The 21,926-nt window shown below is 40.3% G+C and overlaps 1 protein-coding gene across 1 annotated transcript in view; it reads right to left on the reverse strand.

The window, feature by feature from the left end:
- The window catches only part of LOC124722543 (microtubule-associated protein 1B-like), a 633,686-nt gene that overhangs the window by 9,149 nt on the left and 602,611 nt on the right, over positions 1–21,926 (reverse strand). The window contains exon 16 of the mRNA XM_047247685.1: positions 6,904–7,023. Coding sequence (XP_047103641.1) covers positions 6,904–7,023 — 120 coding nt within the window. The remainder of the gene's footprint in view (positions 1–6,903; positions 7,024–21,926) is intronic.

Genomic DNA, 21,926 nt, shown 5'->3' on the forward strand with positions numbered 1-21,926 from the left:
ACATGCGTGTCTTAAATGTACACAAAATACAAACACTTAAAATCATAATGAAAGGTTGAATGGATAAATACCACCATAGTCATATATGATAAAAATTGGAGGTGTATGGCAAAGAAAAGAGGAACAGTGTATCAAAAAAGTGTTAGCAGATGTACCAACCCTTTGGTTAATCTTGTAATCTCATCGAACCTATATAGAGATCATACCATACTCAAGAATCAGTCAAATAAGTATTTTGTTAGTCTCTTCTTTTGTGGATAAATTATATTTTCTTAAGATTCTCCCACTGCATTTCAGCCTAGCATCAGCTAGGTGCATGTTAGCAGGTATTCCATTTTAGGTCACTGTGTATGGTTACTTGTAAGTATTTTGTAATAGTCGCTGTTTTCTGTGATTTTACATCAATAGTGGCTGGCTCTGGTACCACTTTTAATCTGCTGACTGTCCCATTCTATAGCTGTCAATTTCATGATCAGGAAACTTACTCATGATATTGTCCAAGTTCTCTCTGAATCACTCTGCCACTATAGCTGCTGATTCATATAGTGCATAAAACCATCTGATAACCATGTTTGTTCCACCCTTGGTGCTTAACTTCGCTCAGATTATTTCACATTCATAATCCATAGTAACCCCACTACATATTGTAGAATTCTTTTTGGCAATAAATGTGCTGCCACCATTATGTCAAACATATCCTTCAGATATATGTTCGATCTGAATTTATGATTTCACTGCTATTCATTTAGATTTTCAGCTTGCTTTCTGTTCTTAGTGTGTATTATTATCTTTAATAAACAATACAAATTCTGGAACCTTACTCTTTGTGCTCTTTCAGTCTCCCATTATCACCTTAACATTTTTGCTTTCTGATCTGCAAGGATGAATGTTCACCTCTGAGAATGATATCACTGATCCATCTTCAATTTCAGCAGGAAATTCATCATTGACCATAAGGAGGTATTCTTCTAACTTAAAAAAGCCTCCATGTCCACACTACATGTTCTCTGCTATCCAAGTAGTATCTTTCTTCATGTAGTCCATGCCTGACCTATTCAGGGGACCCCTATAATTTCCACCCTAAAGTGGAGGTCAAGAAATTTGCATCCAAGATCATCACAGAATAATTTGAGCCTCTGATTCAGAGCTTCCTTTTGCCTCCAAACCAGAGTAGTGAGAGCCCTGTAATCTGTGTTAACATGATCTATGATTTTCAACCAGTTGCAGCCAATGTGTTCCATAACGGGTGGCGCACCCTCCTCCATGTCTCGGATGAGACCTCATGGCAGATGTACCAAGTGCATATGGGCCTTCATTCCTGGACTGCTTGCTATTTCCCTAAGGGGTTCCATTACCTGCTTAATGATGGAGCTCACTGAACTGGTGCAGCTTGCATGTTATGGTCGATTCTTATTTTGATATCTTTGGTGGTGTCCTATCTTCACCGTCTTGCTTATTTGGCCAGCTTTGGTTTTGAAATTGATAATGGAAGTAGTGAACAGGGAGTGCTTGTACGGGAGCAGTGAGTGTGTTTGTGGCAGTGAGCGTGTAAAGAGTGTACCAAGCTGACAGCCGTTGAGTGCCGCACATGGAAGTTTGATGGCTTTCTGGACCGAGCTGCGGCTGTGTGGTATTAGTTGGCTCCCTTATACTGGAGAACACACAGTTCTGCATGACTCAGTGGGGACTGCTAACTCAACCCAAAGTGGCCTTCTGTTGTTATCAGCCGTGGACATGGAGCTGTAACTCAGAATACTGACTGAGTGTTTCTGGCCACAACAGCTTACTGGCATTGTATTACTGCTCATGGCTGTCTTTGGCAGTTCTGACTGTTTGAAATCAATTAGCAATTAAGATCACTAGTTATCTGTTTTGCATCAGGTTTGTTGCTTTGGTGATTGGTACTGGCTCAACCTCTCAGTGTTAATGGTAGGTCACTTTCATAAAGTTTGATTTCTAAGCTGTTATTGGTTATCAAACTGTAGTCTTACTTAAGGGGAATATTTTATATTATAGGCTAGCCTATTTTTAATTGAGCTGTGATCAGAAATTTGTTTTAATCACTGAGCTGTATGGTTGTTTTTCCTTAAGCTTTGATTGATACTGCACATGGTTTAGACAGAGGTTTCCAATGTTTTGCTAAGTTACCCAACCCATTTTTATGTGTGCTTTGTGATGTATTGTCGCTCACCGTTGATTCTGTGGAGTGTCTTGTAAAATTCCTGTGATTTTCAGTTGATTTGGAGAAACAAGTTAGGATCTTTAAAGTTTCTTGACAGGTAGAGTTACAACTCATTTACCCACTATGTAAAGCTTCGCTCATTGAGTTTGTCAGTGACACCTTGGTGCAGGAGTGAGATACAGGTAAATTGAGGTACACCATCCTACAGAGAAGATTATTTATCCCCATGGGCTCCTCAGCAGGAAAGGGAGCCTCTTTCATGCTACATTTGGGAAGTGCATGTGGCAGCACAAGCCCTTGAAGCAGCTTTATCCAAAGATGAGGTAGTGTCTATCATTGTTCAGGGGATAAATCCAGAAGATCTATCATATACTTTTGTTCATGGGTAGACCCTCCACATTTCAAGAATTAGAATTGTAAGTTGCATAAGGCGATGCAAGGTGCTGGTGTAGTCGTGATGTTAAGCAAGCAGAATGTGGGATTAATTCAGAATCTGGTGCCAGTATTGCTAATCAATCAAGCAGATGTTTTTGTTGTAGGTGGACACTGGGCACTTTGCCTGGCAGTGTAATTGCCAGACTAGCACAGAGCCAAACAGTTGATGCTGAAGTAGGACCAGGCAGAATGGCTGAAATAAGATACCACATGCTTGCTATCATCTCAGTGTGGGTAGTGCGCTGCCTGCCTGCACCAATATTAATCATGAACCCATATGTGGGTTAGTGGATTTGGGAAGCTCTTCATCACTAGTCAGTTATGAATGGTATACTAGACATGAGCATATTTGTAAGTCTGGGCAGTTGCACCCAACCTTTGTAAGGCATCACACTGCCAATGGTCAGCAACTGGTTACCATCAGAGCCTTGGGAGTCAATTGCAGCATTGGGAAATTTTCTTGGCCACTTTAGGTCATCATGATTAAGAATTTGAGTCTTGAATTAATTTTGGGCTGTTACTTTATGGATAAAACTGGATTAGTATTGGATTATGAGCAAAGGTCATTTTATTTCAGTTCATGCCCACAACAAAGTTGGTCTTTTGCCATGATAAGTGTGTCCATGAGGTATGTTTGGTGGCTGATAGTTATGGGGAGTTTAATTTGCAGCATCTGTTGGAGGTGGAGGCATAACAGCTGTGGTGGGTGTTAAAACAATTTCCTCACATGCCGACTAATAAACTTGGGATGACTAATAAGGTGGAATATGGTATTCAACTTAACAATGATATTCCTGTTAGACAGTCACCATATTATGCCGAGATTGACAAAATGTTGGGCAAGGGAGTTATCCGGCTGTCTGTCTTGCCCTAAGTATCTCCAATAGTTTTAGTTAAGAAATGTAATGGATCAGGCATCAGACCTATGGTGGATTACCATTTGTTAAATAAGAAGGTGGTGTTAGAATCTGTTCCTTTGCCAGACCTCTACCACTGTTTTACTTGGTTTGCTGGTATGAGGTACTTCATGGTCCTGGACCTCAACCAAGCCTACTATTAGATTCCCCTGGTGAAGGCTTCTAAGCCTGTTACAGCCTTTGCTATGGACTGGAGTTTGTATGAATTCAGCTGACTCCATTTCAGTTTATCCATGTAAGCTGCAGTTCTTTCGTCTGTTGGATTCCATCTTGGGGGTCATATAGTTACAGTTCACATACAATTATTTAGATGATGTCGTCATATACAGCAAAACCTTCTCTGAACTCCTGGAGCATCTTTGTCAGGTTTTGGCAAGGTTGGGGAGGCAAGTTTAACCATGAATCCATCCAAGGTCGACTTGGCACATCCAGAAATCTCATTCATAGGGCATTTAATATCAGTAGATGGGACAGGAATAGATCATTCCCACATGCAAACCATTTTGAAATTCTGTTCTCCAAAGAGTAAGACAGGGATAATCCAATTTTTGGGAATGATTAATTTTTATAGCAAATATATCCGCAAATTTGCTGAATTAGCAGCCACTCTGAACACACTACGTAGGAAAAATTAGGAATTTACGTGAACTGATACCCAGCAGGCGGCCTTTGATACCCGTAAGCGTGCATTGAGCAATGCTCTGGTTTTAGCATTCCCGAATTTTGACTTGCCCTTCATCCTTCAAACTGACGCATCGAACTCTGGTGTTGCAGCCATGTTGCTGCAAGGGGAGGATGGTCAGTGACATCCTGTGGCTTATGCATCACATGCCCTTACTAGTGCTGAGACCAAATATTCCACCTATGAGCTGGAGGTGCTTGTGGTGCTATTTGGTACTGAAAAATTTCGATTCTACATTGATGATCATTCCTTTGTGTCGGAGATGGACAACCAAGCCCTGTTGTGGGTGCTGGCACGTCCCTACAAGACCGGTCAGATCGTGAGGTGGACCATTAGGATATTAGTGTTTAAGTTTGAAGTCAGACATAACACGGGTTCTGACAATATGGTCACTGATGTCGTTAGCAGAATGTTTGAATCTGATGCTGAGAAGAGCCCTAGAGAACAGGTGGCCCAGCAAGAGGCCTTGATGGCTGTGGTTTTGTGTGAAATGCCTGAACTCTTTGGGGATCAGGGGCTACATCAGGATTCAGACTCTGATTTAGGAAAGATTGAGCAGTGAATACAATCCAGAGAAGATGCACCTGGGTACCATGTTAGGAAAGACGTTCCATGCGCAAAAACCCAAGGAGGTGGGATTTGGAAAATCTGTCTTCAAAGGGAGCTAATTCCTGCCATCTTTAAATATTACCATCATTCAATGTTGGAGGGGGGGGGGGGGGGGGGAACCTGGGCCTTTACAAGATGCTTCATAAGATCAGGGACCACATCATCTGGACTTTCCTGCACAAAGATGTTAAGCAATTAGTTACACAGTATCAGGAATGCAAAAGGTCCAAACGCAGTTTGGGGCATAAGTGCAGCCTTCTTAACTCCAGATGGGTGGAATTTTCCATGCAGCAACTATTTGTTGACTATTTCTCTCCACACAAAGTGCGCTTATTTTCATCACTGTTGATGCGTTTACTAGGTTCACGTTGTTGAGGCCCATTGACAGTATAACGACAGGAGCTAGTGCGAACCTCCTAAGTAAAATCATTTCATGGTTTGGTCCTCCTGTTACCTAGGTGAGCAATAATGTCCCGGCTTTTGTTTCCCAGGAATTTTGCAGGGTTTTTTTTTTTTTTAATGGTTTATGCATGTGACTATAACACTTTATTACCCACAGCCTGGCAAAATGGGACCAGTTTTTGTCACAGCTGAACTTTGCATTTACATGGCAAGACATGAGCCCCACTAAGCTACCTCGGTTTCATTGATGTTTGCGCATCCAGTTAACTCCCTACTCACGAACATGTGGGGGTACCGATTTGTTGCCCAAGGTTTTTAGTCCAGATATTATTCAGGAGAACTTGTGACAGGCTAAAGCTAATACTTTTAGGGCTCATTGTACAGATACGACAGGTTACCCTGCACAACTGCTAATGCACCAGCAATTTTCTAATGTTTTTTGAAGCAGATGATTCAAAACTATCTGAGTGTAGTCACTTATCTGGACTATATGTTAATAAGTGGCATTACAAGAGAGTGACAGCTGGCAAACTTACATCTACTATTCCAGGTACAGGAACAAAACTCACTGAAGTACAACCTAAAATCATGTGAATTCTGTCAAGAACAAATGGAGTGCTTAGGCCACATATTTAATTGTAAAAGACTTCAACTAACTCAGCAACATGTGGAAGGCACTGAAAGAAACCAAAGTGCCTCTGAACTTTAAGACTTTCGGTCATTTCTTGACAATGAAATGAAATGATCGTATGGCATTTATTGGCCGGGATATCCCCTTCAGGGTTTGGCTGCCGTATTGCAAGTCTTTTTAGTTGATGCCACTTCAGTGACTTGCATGTCAATGATGATGAAAATGATGATAAAGGACACACAACACCCAGTCTCCTGCTGGGAATCGAACCTGGGCCCCCTTGCATGGTAGGCGGTAATGCTACCACTGTGCTACGGAGGCAGACATTTCTTGACGAAATAAACTATTATGAAAATTTATACAAAATGTGACCCAAGTCACCAAACCTCTTCAAAATCTTTGCAAAATATGAATGGTGACAGCTGTATCAGGACACTTTTCACAAGTTTAAATATCATCTAAAGTTTTCTTCTTGTCTGCTGAAATATGTAACATAAAAAAGCCTTATCCTAGCCACCAATGTGTATCAGTGTTGCATCAAGGTAATTCCTTTTCACAAATGTGATGAAGGGCATGAAAAATCCATTGCATATACATTTAAAATGCTCTCTTCAGCCTAGACCAAACACTCACAAATTGAAAAAGATGCACTGATTATCATATTTGGCATCTATAAAATTTCATAGTTTCTTATGGCACAAAATTTCACCTCATGATAGACCATAAACCATTAATTTCCTTGTTTGGTTGTAAGAACTGCCTTCCAGGAAAAATAAAATATGCAGTGCCCACTACACTGGACCCTTTTCCACAGCAATTAAAAATATTCAATTCAGTATCAGCTGACAGCACAACATGCTATTGCCAATGACTATGCAGACTATGTAAACAACTAGTTTGGCTCTCAGAAAACAGATTTTCTGTACACACACACACACACACACACACACACACACACACACACACACACACACAAACTTTTAATAATACTGACTACTATATTTATATACATTTATTTCATTTTGAGTAATATGTATGTCATTACCGCCTGAGAGAGATTGTTCTTGTTCAGCTAGTTCTGGTGGTGCAGACTGTGGTGCTGGAGGAGGGACAGCTGGTGGAGTCCATGCTTTTACCTCACTGTGTGGCCTGCTTATTAGTTCACCTGAAAAATAGTTTTAAGTGCAATGTATAAAACAGAACTTTCAAAAACACATCTAAAATAATTTGCACATGCTGTTTCTGAATGCAAGCAGATTTTTCATATCTCTTTTGAAGAAGCTTGCCATTATTCTGCCACTAGCTTGAAATATGTATTACTGTAATTAACTGCAAGCACAATAAAATCTAACATTAAAGAATAATCAACTTTCAGCAGTTTATTTCCTTTGGTGCCGATTTAAATCATGATGAAGTCCTAACATCTGCATGTGTTGTTCATGATAGTGTTTCATAGTAATACAGATTGTAAACTATCCTACTCACTGTGTGTGTGTGTGTGTGTGTGTGTGTGTGTGTGTGTGTGTGTGGGTGTGTGTGTGCGCGCGCGCGCGCGCGCGCGCCAGAGAAAACTGAAGTGTGGATTCGTAATATTAAAATTCTGTACGAGTACCGCTTCGTTTCAAACAGAAAATGTATTATGAATTTTCACTAACTTCATGATGTTATATTTCAGTCTGAGTGATCAAATTTTTCTGGATATCAAAATGCAATTAAATCTGCCCCTCAAAAAAAATTGAAAATTTAACAACATTGTGTCATATACAGTTTTATCTAATGTCACATTAATGAGCTTAGTCTTTCCTGCAACTGCAACATAACTGTCTATGTACTGCAGTCCAGCAGCTAGCAACAGGCATGATGATTCTGCGAAACAACTTTTGTATCTGGAGGTACATACTGGCATGCATTATGAAGCACAATGAAAACTCTGTAAAATCCAGAATGCGTAGCTGTTGGTGCCATATACAAGAAATAAGTAACTGGTCACTACATGTCTTTATAATGTACATATTCAATAATTTTCATTAGTTTGGTCAGTTTCCCTGACCATTAAAGTTACTTAAATGCATGCAAGTATCAACAGCAACTAATAATGTAAGAGCCCTCTGCTCTGAATTATTGTTTTTATTTCATTGTGAATATATTTGGTGGCAACTTTGTATCTTGAGTCAGTATTTATGGTCATGTGGAGTAAACAGTAGATCATTAATCATAGCTGAAAATAAGAACTCTTTGTTGTCTGATCACTTTCTTAATAAAGAGAAAAATAATTCTATTATACATCAACAAGATAAAAGAAAAGACCAGTGACAGTCACAGTAAATGTCACTGAATGCAGTTGTTGTTTGGAGACGAGCCATCCAATGTATAGGCCTTTCAGTGGGCTGCAAATGAATAGATTTATAACAACAAAAACAATAAATTATTGATAAAATTATTTAATTGGATAGATGAAGAAGCTACTCACCAAGAGGTGGCAGAACACACACATAAAACACTGTTGTGACTGGCAAGCTTTTGGAGGCAGTGGCTCCTTCTTCAGGCAGAAGGGTTGAAGGGGAAGGAAGAAGGGTGAAGAAAAAGGACTGGAGAGGTCTAGGAAAAGGGGTAGATTTTCGGAAAGTCAGCCAGAACTGCTGGTCAGGGGAGACTTACCGTACAGGATAAGAATGAAAGACTGATTGTTGGGGACTGCATCGGATGAGATATCTGTGGTTCTGGGTGACTTTCCCAAAATCTACCCTTTTTCCTAGACCTCTCCAGTCCTTTTCCTTCACCTTTCTTCCTTCCCCTTTAACAATTTTGGCTGAAGAAGGAGCCACTGGATCTGAAAGCTTGCCAGTCACAACAGTCTTTTATGTTTGTGTTCTGCCGCTGCTTGGTGAGTAGATTTTTCTATCTATCTAATTAAATAAATGTATCTAAAAACAAAGATGATGTAACTTACCAAACGAAAGCGTTGGTATGTTGATAGAGACACTAACAAACACAAACACACACACAAAATTCAAGCTTTCACAACCCACGGTTGCTTCATCAGGAAAGAGGGAAGGAGAGGGAAAGACGAAAGGATGTGGGTTTTAAGGGAGAGGGTAAGGAGTCATTCCAATCTCAGGAGCGGAAAGACTTACCTTAGGGGGAAAAAGAGACAGGTATACACTCGCACACACACACAAATATCCATCCGCACATATACAGATATGTCTGCTTGCGTCTGCACACATGTGGACGGATACGTGTGTGCGTGTGCGAGCGCACACCTGTCCCCCCCCCCCACCCCCCACCCCTCAGGCAAGCCCCTCCCAGGACCGGAATGACTCCCCACCCTCCTCTCTCACTCACAGTGAAGAAGAACTCCAGAATTTCCTCTCCAACCTCAACTCCTTTGGTTCCATCAGATTCACCTGGTCCTACTCCAAATCCCATGCCACTTTCCTTGACGTTGACCCGCACCTGTCCAATGGCCAGCTTCACACATCCGTCCACATCAAACCCACCAACAAGCAACAGTGCCTCCATTATGACAGCTGCCACCCGTTCCATATCAAACGGTCCCTTCCCTACAGCCTAGGTCTTCATAGCAAACGAGTCTGCTCCAGCCCTGAATCCCTGAACCATTACACCAACAACCTGAAAACAGCTTTCGCATCCCGCAACTACCCTCCCGACTTTGTACAGAAGCAAATAACCAGAGCCACTTCCTCATCCCCTCAAACCCAGAACCTCCCACAGAAGAAACCCAAAAGTGCCCCACTTGTAACAGGATACTTTCTGGGACTGGATCAGACTCTGAATGTGGCTCTCCAGCAGGGATACAACTTCCTCAAATCCTGCCCTGAAATGAGATCCATCCTTCATGAAATCCTCCCCGCTCCACCAAGAGTGTCTTTCCGCCTTTCACCTAACCTTCGTAACCTCTTAGTTCATCCCTATGAAATCCCCAAACCACCTTCCCTACCCTCTGGCTCCTACCCTTGTAACCGCCCCCGGTGTGAAACCTGTCCCATGCATCCTCCCACCACCACCTACTCAGTCCTGTAACCTGGAAGGTGAACACGATCAGAGGCAGAGCTACGTGTGAAAGCACCCACGTGATTTACCAACTGACCTGCCTACACTGTGAAGCTTTCTATGTGGGAATAACCAGCAACAAACTGTCCATTCGCATGAACGGACACAGGCAGACAGTGTTTGTTGGTAATGAGGATCACCCTGTGGCTAAACATGCCTTGGTGCACGGCCAGCACATCTTAGCACAGTGTTACACCGTCCGGGTTATCTGGATACTTCCCACTAACACCAACCTATCAGAACTCCGGAGATGGGAACTTGCCCTTCAATATATCCTCTCTTCCCATTACCCACCAGGCCTCAACCTCCACTAATTTCAAGTAGCCGCCGCTCATACCTCACATGTCATTCAGCAACATCTTTGCCTCTGTTATTCCGCCTCGACTGACACTCGACTGACATCTCTGCCCAAACTCTTTGACTTTACATATGTCTGCTTTTTTTTTTGTGTGTGTGTGTGTGTGTGTGTGTGTGTGTGTGTGTGTGTGTGTGTGCGTGTGTGTGTGCGTGTGCGTGTGCGTGTGCGTGTGCGAATGTGTGCCTTTCCCTTTTTCCCCCTGGGGTGGATCTTTCCGCTCCCGGGATTGGTGTGGCTCCTTGCCCTCTCCCTTGGAGCCCGCATCCTTTCGTCTTTCCCTCTCCTTCCCCCTTTCCTGGTGAGGCGGCCATGGGTTGTGGGAGCTTGAATTTTGTGTGTGTGTTTGTGTTTGTTGGTGTCTCTATCGGTGTGCCAGCACTTTCGTTTGGTGGGTTGCATCATCTTTGTTTTTGGATGTATTTTTCCCATGTGGGTGGGAGGGGTGTATCTGAGAACAAGGATGATGTGGCTTGCCGGGCGGGGGCATTGGTGTGTTGTTGGAAACACTGACAAGTGCAGGCACGCACGTGGGGTTCAAGCTTTCACAGCCCACTGTTGCTTTGTCGGGGGGGGGGGGGGATGTGGGTTTTTTGGGGGGGGAGGGTCCCCACCCTCATTCCGGTCCCGGGAGTGGAGGGGCTTGCCTTGGGGGGAGACAGGTGTGCGCTCGCACACGCGCACACGTATCCGTCCGCACGTGTGTAGACGCAAGCAGACATATCTGTATATGTGCAGATGGATATGTGTGTGTGTGTGTGTGTGTGTGTGTGAGTGTATACCTGTCCCTTTTTCCCCCTAAGGTAAGTCTTTCCGCTCCTGGGATTGGAATGACTCCTTACCCTCTCCCTTAAAACCCACATCCTTTCGTCTTTCCCTCTCCTTCCCTCTTTCCTGATGAAGCAACCGTGGGTTGCGAAAGCTTGAATTTTGTGTGTGTGTTTGTTAGTGTCTCTATCAACATACCAACGCTTTTGTTTGGTAAGTTACATCATCTTTGTTTTTAGATATATTTTTCCCACGTGGAATGTTTCCCTCTATTATATTCATATAATTAAATAAATGAATAGATTTGTACTAGTGATTTGCTTAAAACTCATACAGTATGAGGAGGAAAATTTAAATTCAGTCCCCCAATGGTATCAAAATCAAGAAAAACAAAGCACAAAGTCAGCTGGATATGGAACGGTAAAATAATCATTTATGGTAATAAACATGCATAGGTTTCCACAGCTTGAGTCACTTTCCATAAAATTCTTCAGGAGTGCTGACCACATCATCCTGTGTTTCTGCAATCATATGTGCGACCTTCATCAGAATATGTCATATGCTACTGGATCAGTGGTTTCAGAATGTAGGTCTCTTTTACAAAATGATATGGACAACAATGCGTAAAAATCTTATGGACGCTATAACCTTGTGAAGGAACCACAGAAACATAAATTTGGACGATTGAATAGGGTTCTTAACCAAATCCCATCCCTCTATGATTCCTGTATTTCAAAACAGTACTGCCATGCTTAATTTAATCCAAAAAAACCGGTTAAGCTCATTAAAATCCAGGTATAGTGGTGTGCCATCTTATAAAACCAATGTTTTGGTCATGTTGTAGTGGAATTTCTTAAAGTACAGGCTAAATTTAGTTGGGAGGAGGGGGTGGGGTGCTTCAGTATGTTTGTTTTCTAAAGGTATAAATTTCTTTGGTAGCAGTCTTTTTGAATTGTTTTGAGAAAGCAGTTTATAAGAGAGTAGGTGCACAACTGAGAATGCACAATTCGCAGTCAGACTCACAGCTTGGCTCCAGGATAGGAGTCTCCAGAGAAACTGCAATTTACCCTTTTATGTGTGAGTCACTATTGAGGGTAACCAAAGGTTGGGGATATTGGGTATTAGCTATGAGTTAACAAAAGCATTTGACTGGCTGGCCTATGCAATACTTTTGCATAAGTTTGAAGATCTGAGACTGGGTAAAAAGCTCAAAAGTGGTTCCATTCATATCTGGAAGTAGGAAGCAGAAGGTTGTCCTCCAGTGTCAACAAGAAGTAGTCTGAATCTGACTGGAGTCACGTAAAGTGCACATGGGGGAGATTGTTTTTCTCATTTTATATGTCAGTGATCTAACACCAAACATTCAATCATTTTTATCTCTGCAGATTGCACAAATTTTAGTGTGAAACAGTGTGATATAATTTAAATGATAAAGCTATTAGGATAGTTAGTTACATCAGCATATGGCTTTCAGAAAATAGATTAACACTTAACTACAATAAAATGCATTTTGCAGGGTGGTCATAATTAAAATTTCACTACTTGAGGCAGTGTAGATGGAAACTATTCACCATATGGGTACCCAACTTTGTAGGACTGTGTGCTGCAGGGTATGCATCGTTACCAGTGTGACTTGCTGTTTGGCTCCGGAACTGGTATGGCAATGTAGGGTTGAAGCACAAGCATCAGTGTACATTACAGATGAAGTCAGTCTGGACAAGGTGAACAAGACTTTACTTGTAAAGCTGTTTGTTTGATAAAAACAACAGGCTGATGCTCTTTGCAAGTATCGACACATTAAAGGAATACTGAGATGTCCAGTTGCTGCACCGAGGCTGAAGAACACAATTCAGAAGTTTGAATTAACTGGTTATTTGAAAACTGCTTGTAAGAGAAGCCAACAACCAATTGAACCACAAACTGAACTGTTGAAGAAGTTACAGTTGCCATGGCTGAGAATGCTGGATGCACTGTACAATCTTCAAGCAGTGCATAATCTCTGTCATGACAACTGAACATTCCATGGTCCACCATTCAAAATGTGCTATGGACAAAGGAATTGATACCTTTAGTGTGATTCCAGAATGTCATGGATGCTGATGGTTGTCACACTGAGCAATGTTTGTAACCTGGAACGTAAACATGATATGCAATCAACAAATGTTACCCTTTCATATGTAAATTAAAAAGTGTTTCTTCCAATGGTTTACCCATTATTTCTCTTCTTCATGTCTTTGTAAATGTTTCCACTAAGATTCATTGTCCTATGATCACCCGTTTTTTTAGGCGGGCCCTCTCAAGTAGCAGAAATTTAATTATAGGGTGGCACACAAAATGTGTCACCATTTGTTTTATACATAATTTATGAGTTGTGCTGGATATCATGTTGAGCATCTCAGCATCTGTAGGAGTAGAGCTTGGAGAAATAAAGGATTTTTGAAATGATGTGTAATTCATGATACCGCCGCTAGGAGACGAGTGTTTACAACATGGCTGACAGTGGATGACTAACAACTTTCGACAACAGTTTAACCCATGGTGAGCCCACTGCAGGAGAACCATTCACAGGCTATATTCTCAATTTCTATGGGAAGGATCAATATTGGAAACAAAGCAACCCTGGCTGAAGCCTGTTTGTTCACCAGAGAATACTGAAGTGGCACAAGTTGCTTTGCAGAGAAGCCCTGGAAAATTGAGTAGAAAGGCAGCAGTACAACTGGGCATATCCAGAGACACTCCTTTCAACAGATTCTTAAAAGTGACTTCTGGATGTACCCGTACAAGATGAACTCTGATCAGAAGCTCACTGCAGAATGCAAGCGGTAGACACAGCTGTTTTCCTGCTGGGTGCAGGATAGGGAACAAACGGTCAGCAATGTTTGGTTTTTAGATAAGGTGCATTTTCATTTGGATGGTGTGGTTAATAAACAAAATGCATGCTTTTGAGCTCCTGAAAATCTGCAAGTGCTTCATGAACAACAACATCATGTTCTGAGGATTACAGTGTGGGTTGCAGTTTCAGTCACAGATTTGTTGGACCTTTTTTCTTTGAAGAAAGTGTGAACAGTGCATATTATTTGAGCATGTTCTGAAATAACTTCCCTCCATAGCTTCTTGCTAGTATGTTGCCCTTCAACACGCAGTGGTTCATACAAGATGGAGCAAGGCCATGTACTGCAAATACTGTGTTGCATTTCTTACACAAGCATTTTGACATACTGGTTATTTCAGTCAGATTTCCAGGTCATTTTAGTGGTGGACAATTTTGAACCCCCCCCTATAGCCCAGACCTCAACCCATGTGACTTCTTTCTTTGGGTGAATCTAAAGGAAACAATTTTCCTGAAATGTCTATATGATTTAATGGTGCTCAGATGCCTTATTCTTCTCACTTTCAGTGAAATCAAGGAATACATGTGCCATAATGTTATTGCTAACATCAGTAATCATGTGAAGGAAGTTAGGAATCAAAATGGTGGTCATATTGAGCATGAGCTGAATTAGAACAATTCTCCACAGACCATTTTCCACAGTAGTGTGTGTTCCATTGGGTTTATCTTGATAGTAAAGTGTTGATTCAGAAACAAAATGGTGATACATTTCTTGCACTACCCTGTATAACCACCCGGTATATTGTTTCTCAAAAGTGAAATTTTACAGTCCCAGTGTGGTCAAACAGTCAATGAAGTCATTCATTTTAAATTCTTAGGGCAGATGGTAGATGGGAAGCTTGTTTGGAAGTATCATGGTCCAAGATCTTCTGAGGGGGGGGATTGCTGTTATCTTCACTATAAGACTAATCTCAATTGCCTTTGACACTGAAATACAAAGGCTTGTTTATTTTGATTACTTTCGCCCTATTATCTCTTATGAGGTGTATTTGGGGGGGACACTGTGCACTCACTGAGATCATACTTAGCCCAGTTAAGGGTGCTCAGACTGATCTGTGGCATCCACAATTTAAACTTTGCATAGGCAATTGTTTAGATGGCTCTGAATTCTCTCTCTGCCATCCCTGCATGTATGTACATTGTTCAAAGAAACTTCGAGATTCATTCACTGCACACTGGACAGAAAACTGATATTCACTTGGATAACACTTCCTCAAGCAATGTAGAAGGTTCATTTGCAATAGGGTTCCAAAAAAACTGCCTGATAAACGACAAATATTCAAATCCAAGTTGAAGGGTTGAAGGCTTGGCACATTCCTTCTACCCTGTATGGGAGTGCCTCACAATAGTTCAGAAATTTTCTCTGTAATGTCTTATTTGTATGTATACTCTCTCACGAGATTTGTAGAGCTTTATTACTTCTTTAATTCTATTTATAAATTATCTAATCAGAAATCTGTAAGCAATGTACTGACTTATTCCTTGACCAAGTATCTTTGGCCCACTGAACCTGAAATATTAAAAAAGTTAAGATCACCAACATCAAATTTCTTACATTTTATTGGGCTTAAAAGCCACTATATGGCATACTATTTGCAGGTAACTGACAGCTCACTGGAAATTGGTGACAAGCCTGTGAGGCCCATGTTTTCTTGCTGTTAGTTACAGAAAACTGACATCAGTTTTGCATGTGTTATTTGTTCAGCTGATTGTGCGAGCTCTGATTTCCCATATTTTATTATATCAACAAAACATTATCACATTCGGAGAAGACAGTTGGTGACTGAAATTTTGTGAGAAGGTTTCTCTGCAATGAAAAATGCCTTTGTTTTAATGATGTCCCCCCAAATCTTATATCATGTCGGTGACACTCTCTCCCCCCTATTTCTCGATAATACAAAACATGCTCCTCTTCTTTGAACTTTCTCAATGTACTCCATTAATCCTGTCTTGTAAGGATGCCACACTGCACAGCAGTACTTCAAGAGAGGATGGACAACCATAGTGTAGGCAGTCTCTTTAGTAGATCTGTTGCACCTTCTGCCAATAAAATGAAGTCTTTGGTTCACCTTCACCACAACATTTTCTATGTGTTCTATCCAAATTAAGTTGTTCATAATTGTAATTCCTAGGTATTTAGCTGAATTTTGTGGCTTTTAGATGTGACTGATTTATTGTGCAACCAAAGTTTAACGGATTCCTTTTAGCAATCACATGGATGACTTCACACTTTTCATTATTTAGGGTCAATTGCCAATTTCCATACAGATATCTTTTCTAAATTATTTTGCAGTCTGTTTTGATCTTCTGATGTCTACTAGACAATAAATGACAGCATCATCTGCAAACAACCTAAGATGGCTGCTCAGACTGTCTCCTAAATCATTTATATAGATAAGGAATAGCAGATTAACTCCAGCTGCGGTAGCCTATACACTTCTAACAGATTAGGCTGGGGCAAGAAGATGTGAACTTACAAAGTAATATAATGAAAGGATGGGAACATTTACAGTGGCCTACAAGACTGAAATCCAGAACAGTTTAGAAAATAGTATACCAAATGCAGTTACAGATGAATTTTCTCAATAAATATTGTTACATGAATGAGTAAGAATTCATTACAGCCGCAAACATAAAAACTACTGTAGGAACTGCTGTGCTTCTACAGTTGTGGGTTCCACAAAAACAAGTAAGCTTACATTGTACCTACTAATGTGAACAGCTTGCGAACTCATTCAACAGTTATTAAAGAACCAAAATAATGAAAGTTGTCACAAGCTGTCAAGCAGATCTGCAATACTCAGAAAGACCACTGAAGTATGCTCTGTCCTCAAATTATTATACTCTAAGCTTCCTTCTTTTCCTTCTCCTTAAAAACAGGCTTTATGATGCAAACAGAAATAGAAAACACTGTATTACATTCAAAGAAAGTATATTCACTTCCTTTGTAAAAATTATGGGCACAAATTAAACTATTGTTTAGATAAAAAAAACTGAATGGGATGGACTTGTAAAGACATTGAAGAGATTTTTTCATAGTAAAAACTAACACTGTGTACTGAAAACTCGAACATAAGTTCTGGAATGTGTAAGGTGTTAACCTATAAGCAATGGAAAACTCTATTACTGCAGAGACAGAGAGATGACAAAAGTGCTCCAAAAGTATGTGTGTTGGAAATAAATGTCCTGCTGCATAACATAAGGAAAGAAGAAGGTTAATGTGGAAGAAATATGATATCCAGTAGCAGCATCAGAGTTTTATAGACTATGAATGAACTGAGATGAACAAGAAAGGTACCATCAAGTTTCTAGAAATGTATTGTCATGACACTATATAAAATTCACATTTGGGTAAATGTGAAGTCTATCAAATGATGATTGAACAAGATGGCACAGTGGTTAGTTATGGACCTGCATTTGGGAGGATGGCAGTTCAAATCCCCACACAGAATCAGGTTTTTTGTGGTTGCTCTAAAATGCTCAACTTAAACACAGGTGTTTCCTTTGAAAAAACAACGTGGCCAGTTTCCTTTGCCATCCATACTTATTCTAAGTTTGTACTCCATTGTTGATGGGACATTAAACCCTAATCTGCCTTCCTTACTTTTTCAGATGATCAGTTTGATATTACATGCTCATAAATTTCTGACAATTTCTTAATGAATCTCTACCTCACAGGCTGAAAGCAGACTTGTCATTTCTATCATAGCTATTTAAGCTTTCTGATAACACACCCTGTGATTTTTTCTTCTGGTACTCATGAAAGAAACCATTGATGTTTAGCCTCTGTCAACAGTGTTAGATGAACTATATCACAGTTCCAGTGAGCTCAATAAACCAATACATTTTCCATTGGCTGACTGAAATATTCAGGTACCATCTGGCTGTTGCTCTGTTACTTGTGCAACCAGAGTGGGCACATTGAGTACCTACATCAGGTATCACCCGATGTAAGTTACACAATTCACATATGTATAGACCATAAAATGAGAACTACAGACAGGAAACCCAAATCTGGAAAAAGTCATAGGGTCCAATGCCTACATCTGGGCCTCCCTTTCAATGGAAAAAAAATGAGGGTTTTTTATTTTATTTTATTTATTTATTTACTACTTCCTGTGGTACTTCTTGCAATTCAGTTGACTGCATTTAGGATGTTAGAATGTCTCAAGTGCATTGACATCTGTCACAAAAACACTGCTTGTTGTCCATCATCACTACTAATTCACATATGCTACCAAGGAGGTCACCTAGTGAGAGGCATGCCCCTACAACTTTGTACCTGTGTAGGGCCATTGGATGATGTTTCCAGAAGAAGGTTCCTACTGTCAATTTGTTCCTCATCATAACCTCTACAACCCTTCTGAGTTTATCAGTATTGTTTTGTTACACTCTGTTTATTTACAAAAAATATATCTCCCAGAAAATACTTGATGTGTTGCCATTTTCTTTAACTTGTAATGAATATTTACATTTTGAGGCATTAGCCATTTCAAATTTATCTCTAGAAGTTCATGGTTAATTTGTCGATGATTGGAAACTTAATGGGCACGTCACTTCTAATATGATACAAGGCATTGTTTGTGTTATCTCAAAAACGTGGGATCAAATCATTCATCATGCGGTTCAGCTGAAAATTTTGAGTGGAATAATGATGTAAGATTAGTGGCATGGAAATTCCAGGTGAATTGGTATTGAAAACAACATTTTCATACTTGTACAGTGAAATTGCAGTATTTTATTAAATAAATTACCAAGCACATGTACAGAGCATTTACACAAGAAGGACAGAATGAAGCAGCTAACTGCATGTTGCACTGTAAAGATAAAAAACTAAACAAACTAGACTTCTTCTGAACAGGCCATGAAGGCCCAAAGGTACTGACCAGCTGCCATGTCATCCTCAGCCCATAGGCATCACTGGCTCTGGATATTGGGGGGGGGGGGGGGGGGGGGGCATGTGGTCAGCACACTGCTCTCCCGGATGTGTGTCAGTTTCTGATACCAGAGTAAAGATAAAACACACTCAAAAGAAACTATTCAAGTGCTCAGGTAATGGTGCGCATAATTGCGCAATTAAGATACAAGAACCTTGTAATACTTATCTACCCTCATAAGCTCTTATTCATCCCATGTATGCCTTGTTGTAGCTGTATAGTAAAAGCAAAGATATACTGGTTTTCCAGGTTGGAATGGATTCATAGAGGAAAGCACCCAAGATCTCCATAACACAACCACCTTTGTAAGTTACTAGCTGTTCGTTCACAGTTACTGTGACACCATCTTCACATCTCCGTTGTATGTAGTAGAAAAGACTGAAGAGCTGCAATGAGAAAATATATGGTAACATTTGATGAGCCATGCATTTGAAAGCCTGAGGTGCTGTAGCATCTCAACATTGAGAATCCAAGCTTTTAAATCTTATCATACAACTTGTTGGATTCCCTCTCACAATGTCTTCGATGGGAGTAATAGTTTACATAACAGAAGGATGTCACCTAAAGGGACTCTTCAGCATTATTTATGCTTTTGTAGGTGAGCAGATGATGTTGAGGACCAGAACCCTGAACAGTTTGGACCTTCCAGAATCAAAAAAGAGAAATTACTGTGATGTGTGTTATCTATCATCTGCAGATAGTAAATAATGTTATTAACATGTTATGAACATACATTCAGTTGTGTACTTTATCCAGTCCATTAAGTCCAGTAAGAAGGTAAGATGTTTCCTCTGTGGTGTAAATAATATAAGAAGTGATAAATATTATAAGTTATTCAAGAATACTAACCAGAAAATCACTGTCTTAAATTTCCCACAAGCATATACTGCAAAACATGGCAAGACAAGTCAAAAAGCTAGTTCCATTATTGTTTAATATACTGCCTGAAGATACTAAAAAAGTTTAAGTTTTTGAGATTTAAAAAAAAATACATTTCCAGGGGATATTCAAGGTGATTGAGTTGAAATTCATAATTGGCACCAGCCTGGAAGCTACCCATGAACAAGCAAAGTTTCAGAACTCCTCTGAAACTTTCAAGGTAAAATCTTCATATGCCTGAAGTAACTGTCCAGGTAAGTGAAGAGGCAAGAGTAAAACTGATGACAGAAGAAAGAATGAAATGGCAAATAAAGAATTTACAAAAGAAGACACTGGAAGAGATCAAATTCCAAAATTTAGTTCAAGTTGTCATAACATAATGTAAGACAAGAGACTCAATATGCTGATAAGGGAATATATTCTTATTACAAGCAGACAGTTCAGTGCCCATGGATTGAATGTAAACTGTCCACTAAAAGTTTTGGACTACCTTGGTGACTTGCACAGTGTGCATATTTTTGATCAGGAAACTCTTTCTCAGTACTCTTTTGAACACAGGAAATCACTACCTGTGTAAGGGACGTAAAAAATAAACCTCCATTTTCAGTGGAAAGCAGTTCAATGCAGTGTACTATTTCTCCAATCATGAATCAGGCAATGGGACTTGTGTACACTTTTCAGGCTGTCAACACGGTTTGAAGCTTCATCTCAACTTCAGAATGTGCACACAATGTTGTGTTACAACAAGCTGTCTTTAGCATGGGACACTGCTGAACTGTTGTATACCACAGTGAGATCATCATAACATTAAACCACTATCATGCGACACCAAACTTGAATATCTGTTTCACAGTGGTCTCCGCAGTTACCAAGAACTGATGATAACCAGTTCCTGAAAGTAAAGGCACATTGGTAAGCCAAGGAAACTACAATGCAACTGTACAACAAAATTTCGGAGGCAACTGTGAAGGCTGCATTAACTCAGATAGTACACAACTGTCTCCATATGATTAATTTGGCCTCTAGGCATCCCAAACAACAGCACAATCCCCCAGGAACAGTGGTCCACAAAGTAGGAGAGCAAGGGAACGCCTAGACTGGAACCTAGCTCTTCATGAATAGTGAAAGTTTTGTCTGATACTTGATTATCATTGTAGAAGAGTGTGAAGGCAGCTAGATACCAATGGAGTCACACATGTTTTGATGGGAGGTGTGTCAGTCATGTTTTGGGCTGGTCTCATGTACGGATGTCAGACACATCTCATTGCTGTCAAGAGTAATTTTAGGGCTGTTTAGTGCCACAGCAGGATCTTCCAACCTATTACCCAGCAATACACTCCACACTGTTGCAATGGATCTGTCTAGCAAGGTGTTAATGCACAAGCCAGTCACACCCACCTCATGGACACAATCCTCAAGAAGACAGGCATTGTGGTATTTGCTAACATGAACCCAACTGAAAATGCTTTGGACGTGTTGAAACTTGTAGTGCATCATTCTAGGAACCCTTCATGCACACACTGAATGACCTCAGCAGGACAATGATAGAATGATGGAACAGGCTTTGGCAGCAATGCCTCAACCCGATTGTGGACAGTGTGCCAAGGAATATCCAAGCATGTTACTATGTACAGTCAGTTAAGTTATTTTTTAGTTTCATAATGTTTATTTTTTTACTATCTGCTCCCTTTGAATGTAATCTCACACACATTTGCAGATGGATTTTTTTATTTTCCTTTTTTTTAGCAGTTTAGGTTAATCTAGTTGTGTCACCTCTGATGATGAATAAGTGCTACAACACACAAGCACAGATTTGAAACAGCAGAGAACATGGCACCGAAAATAAAATATGCCAGATGTTATGTTGATGTGAGAATATAACATCTTGTAGGGCAAGTTCTCAGAAACTGTCCATAAGGTATGTGTTGCAGAGTATGCCCCGCAACAAAGTGTTATTTCTTACTGATCTCAGTTTCTGTTCTATATCCATTAATCCTTTCTGTATTTAAGTGCTCATCCTGCTAATGTAGAAAACTGAATGGTGGTTAGTTGTTAGTTGCTATGTCATGTGTATTGTCACACAAGTAAGTCTTCTTTGGATGAAATAAATATTATTAATGACTGAGGCTGAGCAGCAGTAGTAGGTAGGGCACAAATAAGTTTTA

Source organism: Schistocerca piceifrons, chromosome X, assembly GCF_021461385.2.
Source record: "Schistocerca piceifrons isolate TAMUIC-IGC-003096 chromosome X, iqSchPice1.1, whole genome shotgun sequence".
Taxonomy (NCBI): Eukaryota; Metazoa; Arthropoda; class Insecta; order Orthoptera; family Acrididae; genus Schistocerca; species Schistocerca piceifrons.